Below are 13301 nucleotides of genomic sequence, written 5' to 3'. Positions count from 1 at the left end.
TTACATACTGAATACTTTCACACTTATGAAGTGATCCTACTGACAGATGCTACCAGCTGTTCGTACAGAAAATGTCATGGCTACACTACCGCTCACCGTTCTGAATGGATGCAGACATAGCGGGACTGTGAACAGGAAAATTATTATCCGCCCTTTATTGCATGAAGCCTCAAGGGAAAACCATTGTGTGTAGTATACAGTTTTTTTTCTGTATTGTTTTTTAGAGAAACAGGCTCCTGTCGTCTTCACACACAAGCTCCACGTCAAGGCAAAAATGCTTTGCTGGAGCTAAAGTGTCATTGAAGTGACTAACTCTTTCAGGGTCAATGAAGTACATGTACGTCCTTGGCGAACACCTTCGAGATGGTCACTGACATACATGTATATACCATCATCTGTATGTTTAAAGCTGGCCTTTTTTGATAATTTCTTACGTGGCATGTATACTGCCACATTGTGGGAAATCGTGCAATTTTTTCTTGCACCAATATCTAGATTTTTGTTTTTATTTTTGTGCTTTACTACAGGGGTGCGCCTGGTAATTTCAGTTTCATCCTTCAGGTCGTTCCCGGGCCCATTCCTGCAATACTGATGGTTGTCTGGCATAGAATCTCTCAAAGAGTGACCGCTTTGTTACTTCATTGTTTATTGCTCATTGGGGTGCTGTTACGCCTGTTTTCGTGCAGGCACTCACTGACACAAACTATACTGTTGTGGTTGTGTTTCCTGTTTTGGGGACTAACAAAAACTGCTTCTGTCTCGTTGGCAATAAGATGAAGGAATTTATTATAAGTTTCCGACACGTTATTGTTTTCTGGATGAGTGCACAACCATACAGCTTTCTTCAGTGTGTTGTTGCTATGGTAGCATGCACAGGTTTCTTTGCAGCAAAGGCAAGTAGTTGCTATTCCTCGAAATTCTATCTCAACTATCGAATGAGGATCTCGTTCACTGAATGTCAGCCCGTCATGCAAAGAGTTATACAAGTTCGGACTTGGATGTTGGTAAGCGATTGAGATTTTTAAGGTGTGTACCTGAAAATAGTGCTGACAGATTCAAAGCTGACATTGCTTCCTATATTTTATCATTCAATGCCACTCAATATGAACTACACAGAAAGTTATTGCAACATAATTTTTAGCAGTCGCAAAACTTATTTTTCAATTTTGCTTGCTGGTACTCACGAATAAGTTATGTGTATGTAACAAGACAAATGATTTGTTGTCTATTACTTATGGTCAGTGTAAAAAAATGGCAATTTTTTTCTGGTATAGATTCACGTGAAGAATTTTAATGAGCTATAGAAAACTAGCCTGAGGGTCGCATTTTGTAAAAAAAATCTACCCTTTTGGTTACTAAGTTGTGGGCTTTTTTGTTTATGTGGTGAATGGGGCTCGACTGCTTAGCCAAAGGTTGCAAGATATTCATCAACGAATTTTAAGGCCAGTACTGAAACTCGCTGCGCACAGCATGCAAGTAGCAAATACTTTGTTACGTCGGGCTAGAATTTCCCATGAGAAGAAAGTGAAAAAATAGGAATGAAAGCTCTCTGGTAGTATAAAAAATAATGTGGTACCTTAGAAGCAGCTGATGTAGAAAAAAAAAAACATGGCACAGTTGCTCCTTCTGTAATGGTTTGCAACATTGCTCTAATCGCATGTAGTGGAGAGAGCGACCTTCGAAAGGAGCAGCAGAAGCAGCGTCACAACCTGGAGCAACTGCAGGAGCAGCGGCTGCGTCTCTCCTTGCTGAGGCAACAAGTTGCGTCCAGCCAGGCACCGATGGCTAAGAACCAACTGCGTGTCGCCCCGGAAGGCCCCGCCCAGCACTTGCCCGCAACAAGCCCCAGGGGGGCCTCAGCCGATCCGGCCCTCTCCCCAACCAAGAAGGACAACGTCACGTTGCCCAAGAATCTCTACGACACCACCAAGGCCAGTAACCGTTTGCATGTGAGTGACAATTGCTTGGTCCATACTTATTAAAGCGCAAATCTCAAACTCCTCCAAGGAATGAAACTGAGCATTGCATGGGGAAGTGGTGGCAGAGTGGGCATCATATTGACACCTACCTGATGCAGGGTTACTGGACAAGAAACGTGAAAGTACATTCTAGTTGCACAAACTTCATCTCATCCTTACCTTACATCATCTTGACCTGCTGTGGTGCTCTAGTCATTACACTGTTCGACCGCTGACTTGAAAGTTGCGGGATCGATTCTTAAAATGCTTGAGGCCTGTGTGGTTAAGTTTAGGTAGAAGCCGGTACATCTTGCTACATTCATGTAGAGACTGTATAGTTTGCATTGAGCATGTGCCAAGACGTCATTTTCGTGCTCTTCCGAAGAGAGAGAGAGAGAGAAATGACATGTGATCGAAATACATACTGTCATTGCTTTTATCATTTTTATTGGTCATTGAAGTCGATAGGCGAGAGTTGTGCAGTTGAAAGAAATCTCTTAAGCTCACTAACGACGCATTCGATGAAGAATAATATTCAGTTGAGCTAATGCTGATGAGCTAGTGCATTGCAGTGGCCACCTAGCTTTTGATTGACCTTACAATCATACCCAAGCCTAACCACCATTCGGGCTACAACATTTCCCAGCTGCAATGACATATATGCACAGTGGCTCGTAAGTGGCGACTTCAGCCTCAAAGTGCGTACCCTGCCTTCAACTTTTGCTTAGCGTGTGACATGCGCAATTATGCAAGATGGTAGGATGTGTGAGAGCTTGGTATACTGACCCAGACTGTGATGCAGGGATGAGGGAAATCGAAGATGAAGGCACGCAGTGTGAATTATTTTTACGTATGCAAGGTTTGTTTTAGCACTCTACTGCATGTGTAGCTTCAATTCAAATCGTTAATTCTGCATGTTGAGTTTTGCAGCTAGGAAGGGTGTTACGGGAAGTCAGGTTGAGATGGTAAATAAACATTGAGTTGGAAAAAGTGTAATGAGTGTCGAAATGACTAGTTTTTGTGTGATGCCAGTCTTTTGTACGAAGATTGACTGCATTGACTTCAGTACATAGTATGGGCATGCACTTGAATCTTTCAGTTTTAGTTGGGTTACTTTACAAAAAAAAAGTAGCCCTGTTTATTCTGATTTTCAGATGGCTTCATGTAGAGGGCTTATGATTTAATGCCATTCTGTGATCAGGATTTATTAACAGTTACAGTAGCTGCAGTGGCCTGTGCAAAAGCACGGTAACACATTATATCCTAGTATATCAGTACTGCTTCTTAACTTCTGTAAGAATTCAAGTTAATAGAGCTGCCTAAATAACATGCAAAAGGAGCCTTTTATTCTCACCGATTTCATGTAGTGAAGCATTGGATTCAGACACAATACTTCTATTATTTATAATCCATCTATATTATTAATCGTCCTTGAACCGAAAACCTACCAATATTTTCTTTGAAATGTGACATTGTATACTATCAACAGCAAGAGTTTGCGGGACGCGAAATGTTTAATACGGCTAATCTTCTGCTTTGTCTGCGAATTTAGTTTCGAAATGAATATTCCGTACTGCACTTGGCATTCGGACCTACCGTATATAGTCACTAGCTCGATTGCAAGCATACCACAGATATAGCAGAAATTTGCATTTGTTGTGGATCCAACGTTCTGCAAACTTTTGCTGTTGACGTCGGCTATACATAACATGTAACAAATGCATTTTCGTGTTTTTGTTGGATCCAGCACCGGCTGGATGAAGTGAAAACTTGGCATGTTTATAATTATTGAACAGCTGCAGTAGTTCAGAGGAACGGCACTTTCTTCTAACCATGAAAAAACCAAATGCAATCGGGGCTTTCTTAAAATGGTCTGTTCCTGTCTCACCTAGGACAACTCTTCCAACCTTGAGTCCTTAAGTCGGGACAAGGCCATTCTTGAAGAGCTGTTACAGCAAGAGCGAAGCAAGCAGCTTCTTTCCTATTCCCACAACGAGGACGTGCGGAGCCTCAGCTCGTGCTCCGCAAGTACTGAGCCCATTGATGGCATGAACTTTGGTGGGTCCTTTTCTCCCTTCAAACTTATTGTGCATTATCTTGATTTAATTCTCTAGAAGTTCATGGAACATAGTTTTGAATGACAGGAATGATGTTGACTGTGTGACAGGCCTAGTTTCACCTGTGCTGCAAGCTGTGGTTTCATCTGGGTATTCTCCCTGAAATGTAGCTTTTAGATGCAAAGTTTTAGATAAAACTATCATAGCGGCTTGTGGGAACAGTTAAGGATAAGAGTTATTGGAGAGTACCTTAGTAACCTGCGCTTCGCCGATAACATTACATTGCTGAGTAACTCAGGGGATGTATTGCAACTCATGACTACGGAGTTAGACAAGGAGAGCAGGAAGGTAGGTCTTAAAATTAATCTGCAGAAAACGAAAGTAATGTACAACAACCTCAGTAGAGAGCAGCGCTTCGAGATAGGTAACAGTGCACTTGAAGTTGTACAAGACTATGTCTACTTAGGACAGGTAGTAACCGCGGAGCTGAACCACGAGATTGAAGTAACTAGAAGAATAAGAATGGGGTAGAGCACATTTGGCAAGCACTCTCAAATCATGGCAGGTAGATTGCTACTATCCCTCAAGAGAAAGGTATATAACAGGTGTATCTTGCCGGCACTTAGCTACGGAGCAGAAACCTGGAGACTTACAGAGAGGGTTGAGCTTAAGTTGAGGCAGACGCAGCGAGCAATGGAAAGAAAAATGGTAGGTGTAACTTTAAGAGACAAGAAGAGAGCAGAGTGGATTAGGAAACAAACAGGGGTTAAGGATATCATAGTTGAAATCAAGAAAGGAGATGGACATGGGCAGGGCATGTAGCGCGTAGACAGGATAACCGCTGGTAATTAAGGGTAACTAACTGGATTCCCAGCGAAAGCAAGCGAGTTAGGGGGAGACAGAAGGTTAGGTGGGCAGATGAGATTAAGAAGTTTGCGGGTGTAAATTGGCAGCAGCAAGCACAGGACCGAGTTGACTGGTGGAACATGGGAGAGGCCTCTGTCCTGCAGTGGACATAGTCAGGCTGATGATGATGGTGATGATCATTGCGGCACCATCAACTAAGAAGTGTACGAAATAAATAAGTAGTCACATGTAGAAAGCACGTTTCTGCCATAAATAATAAGCAGAATGCGAAAAGTGTGGTTGCAATTGGCCTTCCATGGTAGTCTAATGGTTACGGTGCCCTAATGCTGACCGGCAGGTCATAGAATCGAATCCTAGCCACCGCGACTGCATTTTTCTTGGAGGCGAAAATGCTTGAGACTTTTAACTTCAGGTGATCGAAATCTTCAGTGCCCTCCACCACGTCTCTCATAATCGGATCATCGTTTTGGGAAGTTAAACCCCATCAATCATCGTCATGGTTGCAACGAACACAATTACTAGCATGTCAATTGACATGAAACTGCAACTTTGGTTGCCAACTTTCAACCAAAACGGTACGCATTAGGCCTAACAGAACAGTCCTAAGCAGTGTCTGCCAGTCCAGTGAGTGGTGACAAGTTGTTATCAGTATTTTATTTTTACAACATACTGCGGTCTTGAAAAAGACCAAGCAGGAGAGGCACAAAAATTAAGTGGAAAACACACGTAAGCGAGATAGATGAATGATGTGCACAAAATACAGAAGATACATTATACAGAGATATATAGGTGAGCTTAAACACAGGTTAATACGACCTTCAGAACAACGGTGATGGGTCCATCTCCCTATTATACATTCGCAATTGCGATAAACAGTAAAGCAAGTGGAGTACAGACTACAGTACAGACAATATGGCACGCTCAAAATGGCAAATAGACTGAGATGTAAAAACCACTTCAGGCAGTGAATTCCATTCCGATACTGTACGTGGGAAAAACGAATTCTTGAACATGTTTGTCTGGGCTCGATACAAAAGCAAATTGTGCATGTGCCGATGTCTCATGGGGCGCGATAGAAATGGCTGAATGTATACCGATACATTTACCTTTGTGGAACCAGTATAAAGAGCAAACAGCAGTTTCAGCCTATCGATTTTTCGTCTATCTTCCAGGGTTGAAATGCTATTCGCCAGCATTAGAGAAGTTGGCGAGTCGTTGGTCCTATATTTGTTGAAAATGAAGCGTATAGCGCGTCTTTGCACCATTTCAAGCCGGTTTTTATCTTTTTTAAGGAAGGGGTCCCATACGACCGAAGCGTATTGCAGTTTAGGAAGTATTATCATTTTGAAGGCCAGTAATTTGACATGAGTTGGTGACGCTTTGAGTTTATGCCGTAAAAGGCCTAACTTGCGTGTGGCAGATGCGCAGATGTTTTCTATGTGCTTTGACCACGACAGAGTATTGGTGAACATTATCCCGAGGTATTTGTACTGGCTTTTTTCTACCACTGGTGCACCATTTAATGAATAGGAAAACTGAAAGGGTTGTTTTTTCATCGTTACACGAAGTAGAACTTTTATCAGCGTTCAAGCTCATACCCCAGGTAGTGCACCACTGACCAATTCCCGCCAAACTGCTGTTTAACAAGACTTGGTCATTGGTGCCCGTGATTTCCTTGAAAATAAGACAGTCGTCTGCAAACAACTTTATGAAAACTCTCGGGTCAATAGCAGATGTTATGTCATTGATGTAAATTAAAAAAAAGAACCGGTCCCAAAACACTGCCCTGTGGAACGCCAGATGTTACACCAAGTCTTTCAGATGCGCACCCGTCGACTTCCACAAACTGTGTTCTGTTTGTTAAATATGATTTGATCCAGTTAATTATAAACGCAGGAAGGCCCAGAGAAGAGAGCTTAGTGAGTAGTTTATTATGGGGTACGCGATCAAAGGCTTTACTGAAGTCAAGAAAGACTAAATCTATTTGGCTGGATGAATCTAAAGCTTGTGCGATTTCATGAGTGGTTGTAACAAGTTGAGTAGTGGTAGAAAGGCCTTTGCGGAACCCATGTTGGAACTCGGAAAGGACACTGTTTGTTTCCAGAAATTTGCTAATAAAAGAGGCGATTATGTGTTCCAAAATTTTGCAGCAGGTTGATGTTAGTGAGATGGGTCGATAATTTTCCATTTTCAAGCTATTTCCTTTTTTAAAGACAGCCACAACGCGAGCTAGGCGCCAATCATCAGGCAAGACTGAGTGGCGCAAGCATAAACGAAAGATGGCGGTCAAAATGTACGATACCGGCTCGGCATAACGGCGCAAAAAAGCATTTGGAATTAGGTCTGGCCCTTCTGACGACTTTTCATTTATATCCAGCAGAAGTGCAAGAACGCCTTCGCAAGATATAAATTTTGGATCAATATCAGTCACATTCGTGAACAGCCCGTTTGTCTCAGTCTGGGGAGAGAAGACCGAATGGAAATACTCGTTCATTGTATTAGCAATGGTTCTCAGTTGAGTTATAAGGACGTTGTTTTGTTCAATTTCTTCCAAGCGTTTTTTACTGCCGCCCAGATAGCGCGAGAACTTTTGTGGTTGTGTTTTTATAAAATTTGGCAACGTGGTCAAAAAATATTTCTTTCTGGCTGTAGATAAACTTGCTGAAAGCTGTGTTTTAAGACTCTGAATGAGTTCAGCTCTAGGTGGTTTTGTTTTCTTGGCCCGTTTCAGTTTCTGCTTTAAATGAACGATATTCCTGTCTACCCAGGGACTAGCTCGGTTTGTTTTGATTTTTTTACGAGGGACATAGGTACGAATACAATCGAGGACCATCCTCTTAAATTCAAGCCATAGTGAGAGGGGATTTTAATTTGATACGTTGTCGGCAAAGGCCCAAAGCTCGTCCAAGATTGCCTGGTCGTCAGCACGGGCAAAGTTACTAATAACTTTTGCCTTGGGCTTCGCGTTTTTAGCACAGTTTTCAACGGAACAAGTAATAAAAACGAGCTTATGGTTTGATATACCCTTTTCTATGCAAAGATCATGCTGTAACGTAGCTTTGCTGATAAAAACGAGATCCAAAATTGTGCCACCATCACCAGACGGACGGGTGACATCCTTTACCACTTGGTCCAAGTCACATGCCATCATTATGTCAAGAAGTGGGTTATCATCTGTGTGGGAAAGGTGGTCACTCGTCCAGTTGATAGATGACATGTTAAAATCACCTGCCATAATAATCTTGCCCAGATTTGTTGCTGTCATATAATCCAAAGCATCGTCAGAAACTCGGGTTGGGAAGACGGTGGCCTGTATACTGCGCAAACTGTAAACACATAACCCCAGAAAGTTACTTTCAAAAAGAAGCTTTCATGACAATCAATTTGCGGAAGCAGAGTGACTGAGAAAGATTTTTTTATAATGACAGCAACTCCTCCTCCCCGAGAAGAGCGGTCGCGACGGAATATTTGGTGCGAATCAGGTACAGTACAGTCGTCGCTGACACCATCGTGCAACCATGTTTCACTTATGACCGTCAGATGGGGATCATATTTGTACAAGAGACTTTCTAACTCAGCAGTTTTATTTGCTATGCTTCGGGCATTCATATATAGGATCCTTAGTTGTTTTGGTGCACCGCAAGCTTCCCGTCAAGGTTCGGCAGGTGCGGCTTTGTTTGCAGATGCCATGTGCGCAGTACCCGGAAAGGGTTTAACACGAGTTACACGAGTGCTCAAGGCAATGCGTTGTTCCTTAGTGTCATCCCAGGTATAACTTACACCATCGATCTTCAGCTTATCATAGATAAGCGAGACGCTTTTGCCGTTTGCCTTGTCAGCTTTCGCGGATTGCCATAACATTTTGCGCTTGCGTAGTATGGATTTACTGAAATCGTTTTGGATGAATATATTTGTACCTTTGAGTTTGCTGGCACTACGTAGGATAGCTTCCTTCTCTAGGAAATCCTGGAAATATACGATCACTGGTCTATTTCCAACTCGCTTGCCGAGACGGTGAATTCTTGCAACGGATGTGCTGGGTTGTTTGAGTATTTTTGTGAACACATTGTCGATGACTTGCGCACGCAACACTTGATCACTTTCATCAGCCTGGTCCTCAATACCATAGACAACAAGATTGGACCGTCGACTGCGGTCTTCAAGGTCAGTTAGTTTGCTTATCTGTTGCTCAATTACATTCTCAAAGGAAAGTACTTTATCCTGTAGTGTCTGAATTTGCGAATATTTTTCGCGTACATCGTGTAATACCTTATCCAGTTTGGTCCAACGGTTATTTAACAAAGTGACAGCGTTTTTGGTGTCTGTCAGCCTACTTCGGATATCAGAAAGCTCTGTTATAATTGATGACTGACCCTTCATTAGTTGCTCAAACATTTCTTCGACTGTTGGACTGGGATTTTCTTTTACGTCACCACAGATGGCGAGTTTACAGGCATGAAAACAACTAGTATTCACACAGCTTGATCGTAATACTATGATCGATCATAAGTGCAGGCTAGACTGATAGTTCAAGTGGCAGTTCGTCTGCGAGTGGCAGAGATAGGAGTGGCAGTTCCTCTGCATGTGAAATAGCAGTTTGAAATGTCGTACTTGGCTCACATGCAAGTTTTGCCTAGCAGCTTAGTTGGTTAAACTACAGTCGGCAGCACAATGCATCATTCCCATTGAACTCTGATCACATGTCTGCATACTTGCACTGATTCATAGTGCATGCATGCACATATAACATGTGCAAAGATTTTGAAATAGCAAATTCTGCTTTGAGGTATGGCTTCAAGCAGTGCATGCAAGTTTGCAATGAACACCTCAACACAAGGTTTGTAGCCATCGAAAGTTTTGTGTACGAAGCAAGTCGTCCTTTTCTCCATCACAGGCACCTGATTTGCCTGTAACAAGTACCCACCATTTGTTTTCTTTGCATACACATGATCAGAATTCATTTTCTCACCCATCCTGCATGTTTACAAGGCTCCTTCAGCAGCCTTCAATGCTAAAAAATATTTTGAATGGGAATCAGCATCAACCCCAGAAATAGTATGCCATAGTTATGTTCCATCAAACAGGCTTGTTGAAAGGATGGTGCCAGCTTTTATGTTGTCCCATTGTTAAAACAAATTGGAACTGTTGGCATTGTGGTGGTAGCTCTTTCCACAAAATACTTGACCCTTCCTCGTCGAGATATCAGTTTACTGCTTTAAGTCCATACTTAAAAAAAAGCTCTCCCCTCCCCCCAAAAAAACCACTACACCGACGAACAAAGGAGATAGGATGTTCCTTTGTTTTGTGCATTTCCTGCTCTCCAACTTGCCGAACTGTCCCTGCTAGTTTTGTCTCAAGACCAACCTCTTAAGCTCGTGCCACCTGCTGTGCTTCAGGGACAGGAAGCGTCATGGCCGGAGGAAACACAACAATCGCTGCCACTTGGGGTGGCTCTAGTACGCAGGAGAACTTGGAAGACGATGAGGATGATGACGAGGACAGGCAGGAAGGCAGCATTGGGGCAGGCCATGACTCTGAAGGTAAACAGCTCTTCTCTGAACTGCAAAATTGCACTGATATAAAAAGCTATCATGTCCTGTCAGCTTTTCATATGGTTTTATACGTGACACCAAAAAATATGTGCCGAGATATTCCTGCCATAAAGGGGCTGCATATAAGTTGGACAAATCAACCATGCATGTAATTCGAATAGCCAGGCATGTCATGTAAGCAATAAATACACCTTGATTTTGTGCACCTGCCATGTGGCTTCAAGTCGCATGTTCTTGTAATTTCTCAGGCCTGTGTTAAACTATGCAACTTCCAGCAAAGGTACGTTCTTTTCTGTCTGATTACGTTTAACATGAACTAACTAGCTTACTAGCATTGCAGTTCAAAATATTTAGTGCTTGCTGTCTGATTGTAACTGGTGCTAACAGATACTCCGAGGTTTTATGGTAGAGTGAAGTATAGATGATATTCGGTAAAATTTGTGGCTTATTACCCAGTCGGGTCAAAGTGGGAGAGCACGTTTTCTTGAAATTGTCATTATGCGGTGGCACAATGAAATCAGGCTGTGCATACCTCATTACACATTGTCTACTTGGCATGACAGCAAAAGCTGCAAGCACATGCAATGTGGTAGAAAGAGACAATGAAAAGTTCACTTATAAACCTGTTTTATTGTTTTGAATTCGGTCCACCGATTTTACTTCTTGTTCTGAACTGCACATACTTCAATAGTGCAGCATGCAATTGCATTTGTTTGATTTTTGTCCATACTACGGTGTAAGAAAAATAATTTAGGGGTGGTTGCTCTCTGCCCACTGTGACGGAAAGCGCGTCCAGAAAATGTTCCATAATGTACATGCGCTGGTCGCGATTTCGTTGGGGGCGCTGCGACATGAGCGTCTTGAGAAACCTAGTGCAATAAGGCAAACACGCGTTTCTTTTTCTTTTCACGTCGTAATATTATTTTCTAAAGCTATGGAATGCTAGCAACTAGAGCTAGAAATGCATACCGTGTTTCTCATAACTGAAAAACGCCACCTGCGGTGAACGCCGCTATTGGCTGCACAGTCTAACAAAAAGAAAAAACAGAAAAACATTACACTTCTGACGCTGAGTTCTCACGTGCGCAACGCCGTAACGTACGCTATGCACGCAGCTCGTCTTCTATAGTGAATGCACCGGCCGCAGCTGCTTGAGGGGTGCTGTGACGGTGGGGGGGGGTTGAGAGGAGCAAAAAGGCGGACATTATGTGAGCATGCCGTTGGGCGGAGTGTCAACGCTAAAATTATTTTTCTTACATTGTGGTTTATACATTATTTTTGTGTTCTTATCTTTTCATTTACGGAGTTGCCTATGTCTTTTTTTTCTTTCTTCTCTCCCCCTTTTTTTTTATGCTCTGAAGGAAGCCGAAGTGACGTTGAGAATGACACTGGGCGTTCTATGCCGCCACCTCTTGCTGGGAAAGATCGCCATCACGTGTCTGCAGAGCCAGCTGTTTTACCAACTAAGCGGGCCGACAACAGACTCACTAATACACATGCATCCAAAGGTGATCTAATAGCACATTGTCTTAGTAGCTTTAAGGTTTTTCTCAGAAGCAGTTGTCCCTGTAATCACCTACTCAATCTCATGTAGCAGCACTAGGCACATGATCTGCAACATGCCACAGCACATTGTTCTTGTTATTGTAGCAAATTAGGAGCTTGCTCCTAAAGCTCGCATCCTGATTGGCAGCTGCCAGCATGTACACCGGTGTTGCCCATGCACACTTCTTGAGTTGCCGCTCGAGGTCGCCACTCCGGTAGTCTCGCCTGTGATTCCAACAATGCTCACTGGATGGCACGACGCCACCAAAGGTGACGGTTTCGATAGCTCGCACGCTCGCCTCCTCACGACTACGTCCACTTCTTTCTCGTCGTTTCGTAGGCACGGCAGCACATAGCGAGTTTCTAAGATGAGTGTAGCGCAGTATCCTCCCAAGCCTCTTCACCTGCCTGCTCTTCCACTGCCACCCAAGGCGTCGAGTCTTCGATGGCCCACACGCTTGCCTTCTCACGACTACATCCACTTCCTTCCCGTCGCTTCGCAGGCACCGAAGCAGGTGACAAATTTCTATGATAAGTGTTACACAGGGGTTCTGGTATCCTCCCAAGCGCCCTCACCTGCCTGCTCTCAACCCTGTTTAAGAACAACAGATTGCTCCATGTCTGCCATTTATATGCATTAGGTATTTGACTCATGGCAGGGGCCAGTATGGCATAAAGGGGCAAGTGGTTGACGTCCAATCAACATGGCCAGCACTGTGCAGTGCTGGCTGCAGAACGTGCGTTACAACCTTGCCTTCGATGTACAGATCATGTGCTGACTCATTAGTTAACAAGCCTTCCTATACAAATGGTCTCGCCGAGAAACACCCTGTATACCTTTGGGCTAGCTCTTCTAACACCATTCACTTTGTGAATATGGCGGCGATGTTTTTCTTCAAATATTCTTAGCTTCATGCGACTTATTCTTGTTAGAATCGGCAACCTTGAGTTTGTTTTATGGGGATTTCTCAATCCCATTGCGACACAGTTGACTGATTAATATCACTATTGGTACCTCATGTGTGCCCCTAAGTTTCATTTCGTGACAGAAATGAACAAAAATTGTGAACAAGGGATGTCGCCAGAGCCAGTGTTTCGACAAGCAAACTTTTCTTCAAGGCTGCAACTGCCTACTTTAGTGCATGTATGTGCATGCTTCTCCTCCAAGCCAAAGAAAAAAGGAGAAAAGGGCAAGTGGGGATGAGCGAGGAGTAGGGTCGGCGTGCCGCATTTGATGAGTCCCAATGAAAGAAGAAAGGGGAGGGAGGTGTGGATACAAGAGAAGTCGCACTCTTATCAATGCACCACAGTTATTTTTACTA

At 43.2% G+C, this 13301-nt stretch overlaps 1 protein-coding gene across 9 annotated transcripts in view; it reads left to right on the top strand.

Annotated features, from left to right (window-relative positions):
- LOC119179958 (uncharacterized) overlaps positions 1–13301 on the top strand; it is a 109660-nt gene that overhangs the window by 52889 nt on the left and 43470 nt on the right. For all 9 annotated transcript variants that reach the window (XM_037431126.2, XM_037431105.2, XM_037431112.2 and 6 more), the window contains 4 exons: positions 1664–1949; positions 3851–4016; positions 10279–10422; positions 11796–11942. In XM_037431126.2, coding sequence (XP_037287023.2) covers positions 1664–1949; positions 3851–4016; positions 10279–10422; positions 11796–11942 — 743 coding nt within the window. The remainder of the gene's footprint in view (positions 1–1663; positions 1950–3850; positions 4017–10278; positions 10423–11795; positions 11943–13301) is intronic.

Source organism: Rhipicephalus microplus, chromosome 2, assembly GCF_043290135.1.
Source record: "Rhipicephalus microplus isolate Deutch F79 chromosome 2, USDA_Rmic, whole genome shotgun sequence".
Lineage (NCBI taxonomy): Eukaryota > Metazoa > Arthropoda > Arachnida > Ixodida > Ixodidae > Rhipicephalus > Rhipicephalus microplus.
The sequence above is the reverse complement of the archived record's forward strand: the minus strand, read 5'-3'. Positions and strand labels throughout refer to the sequence as shown.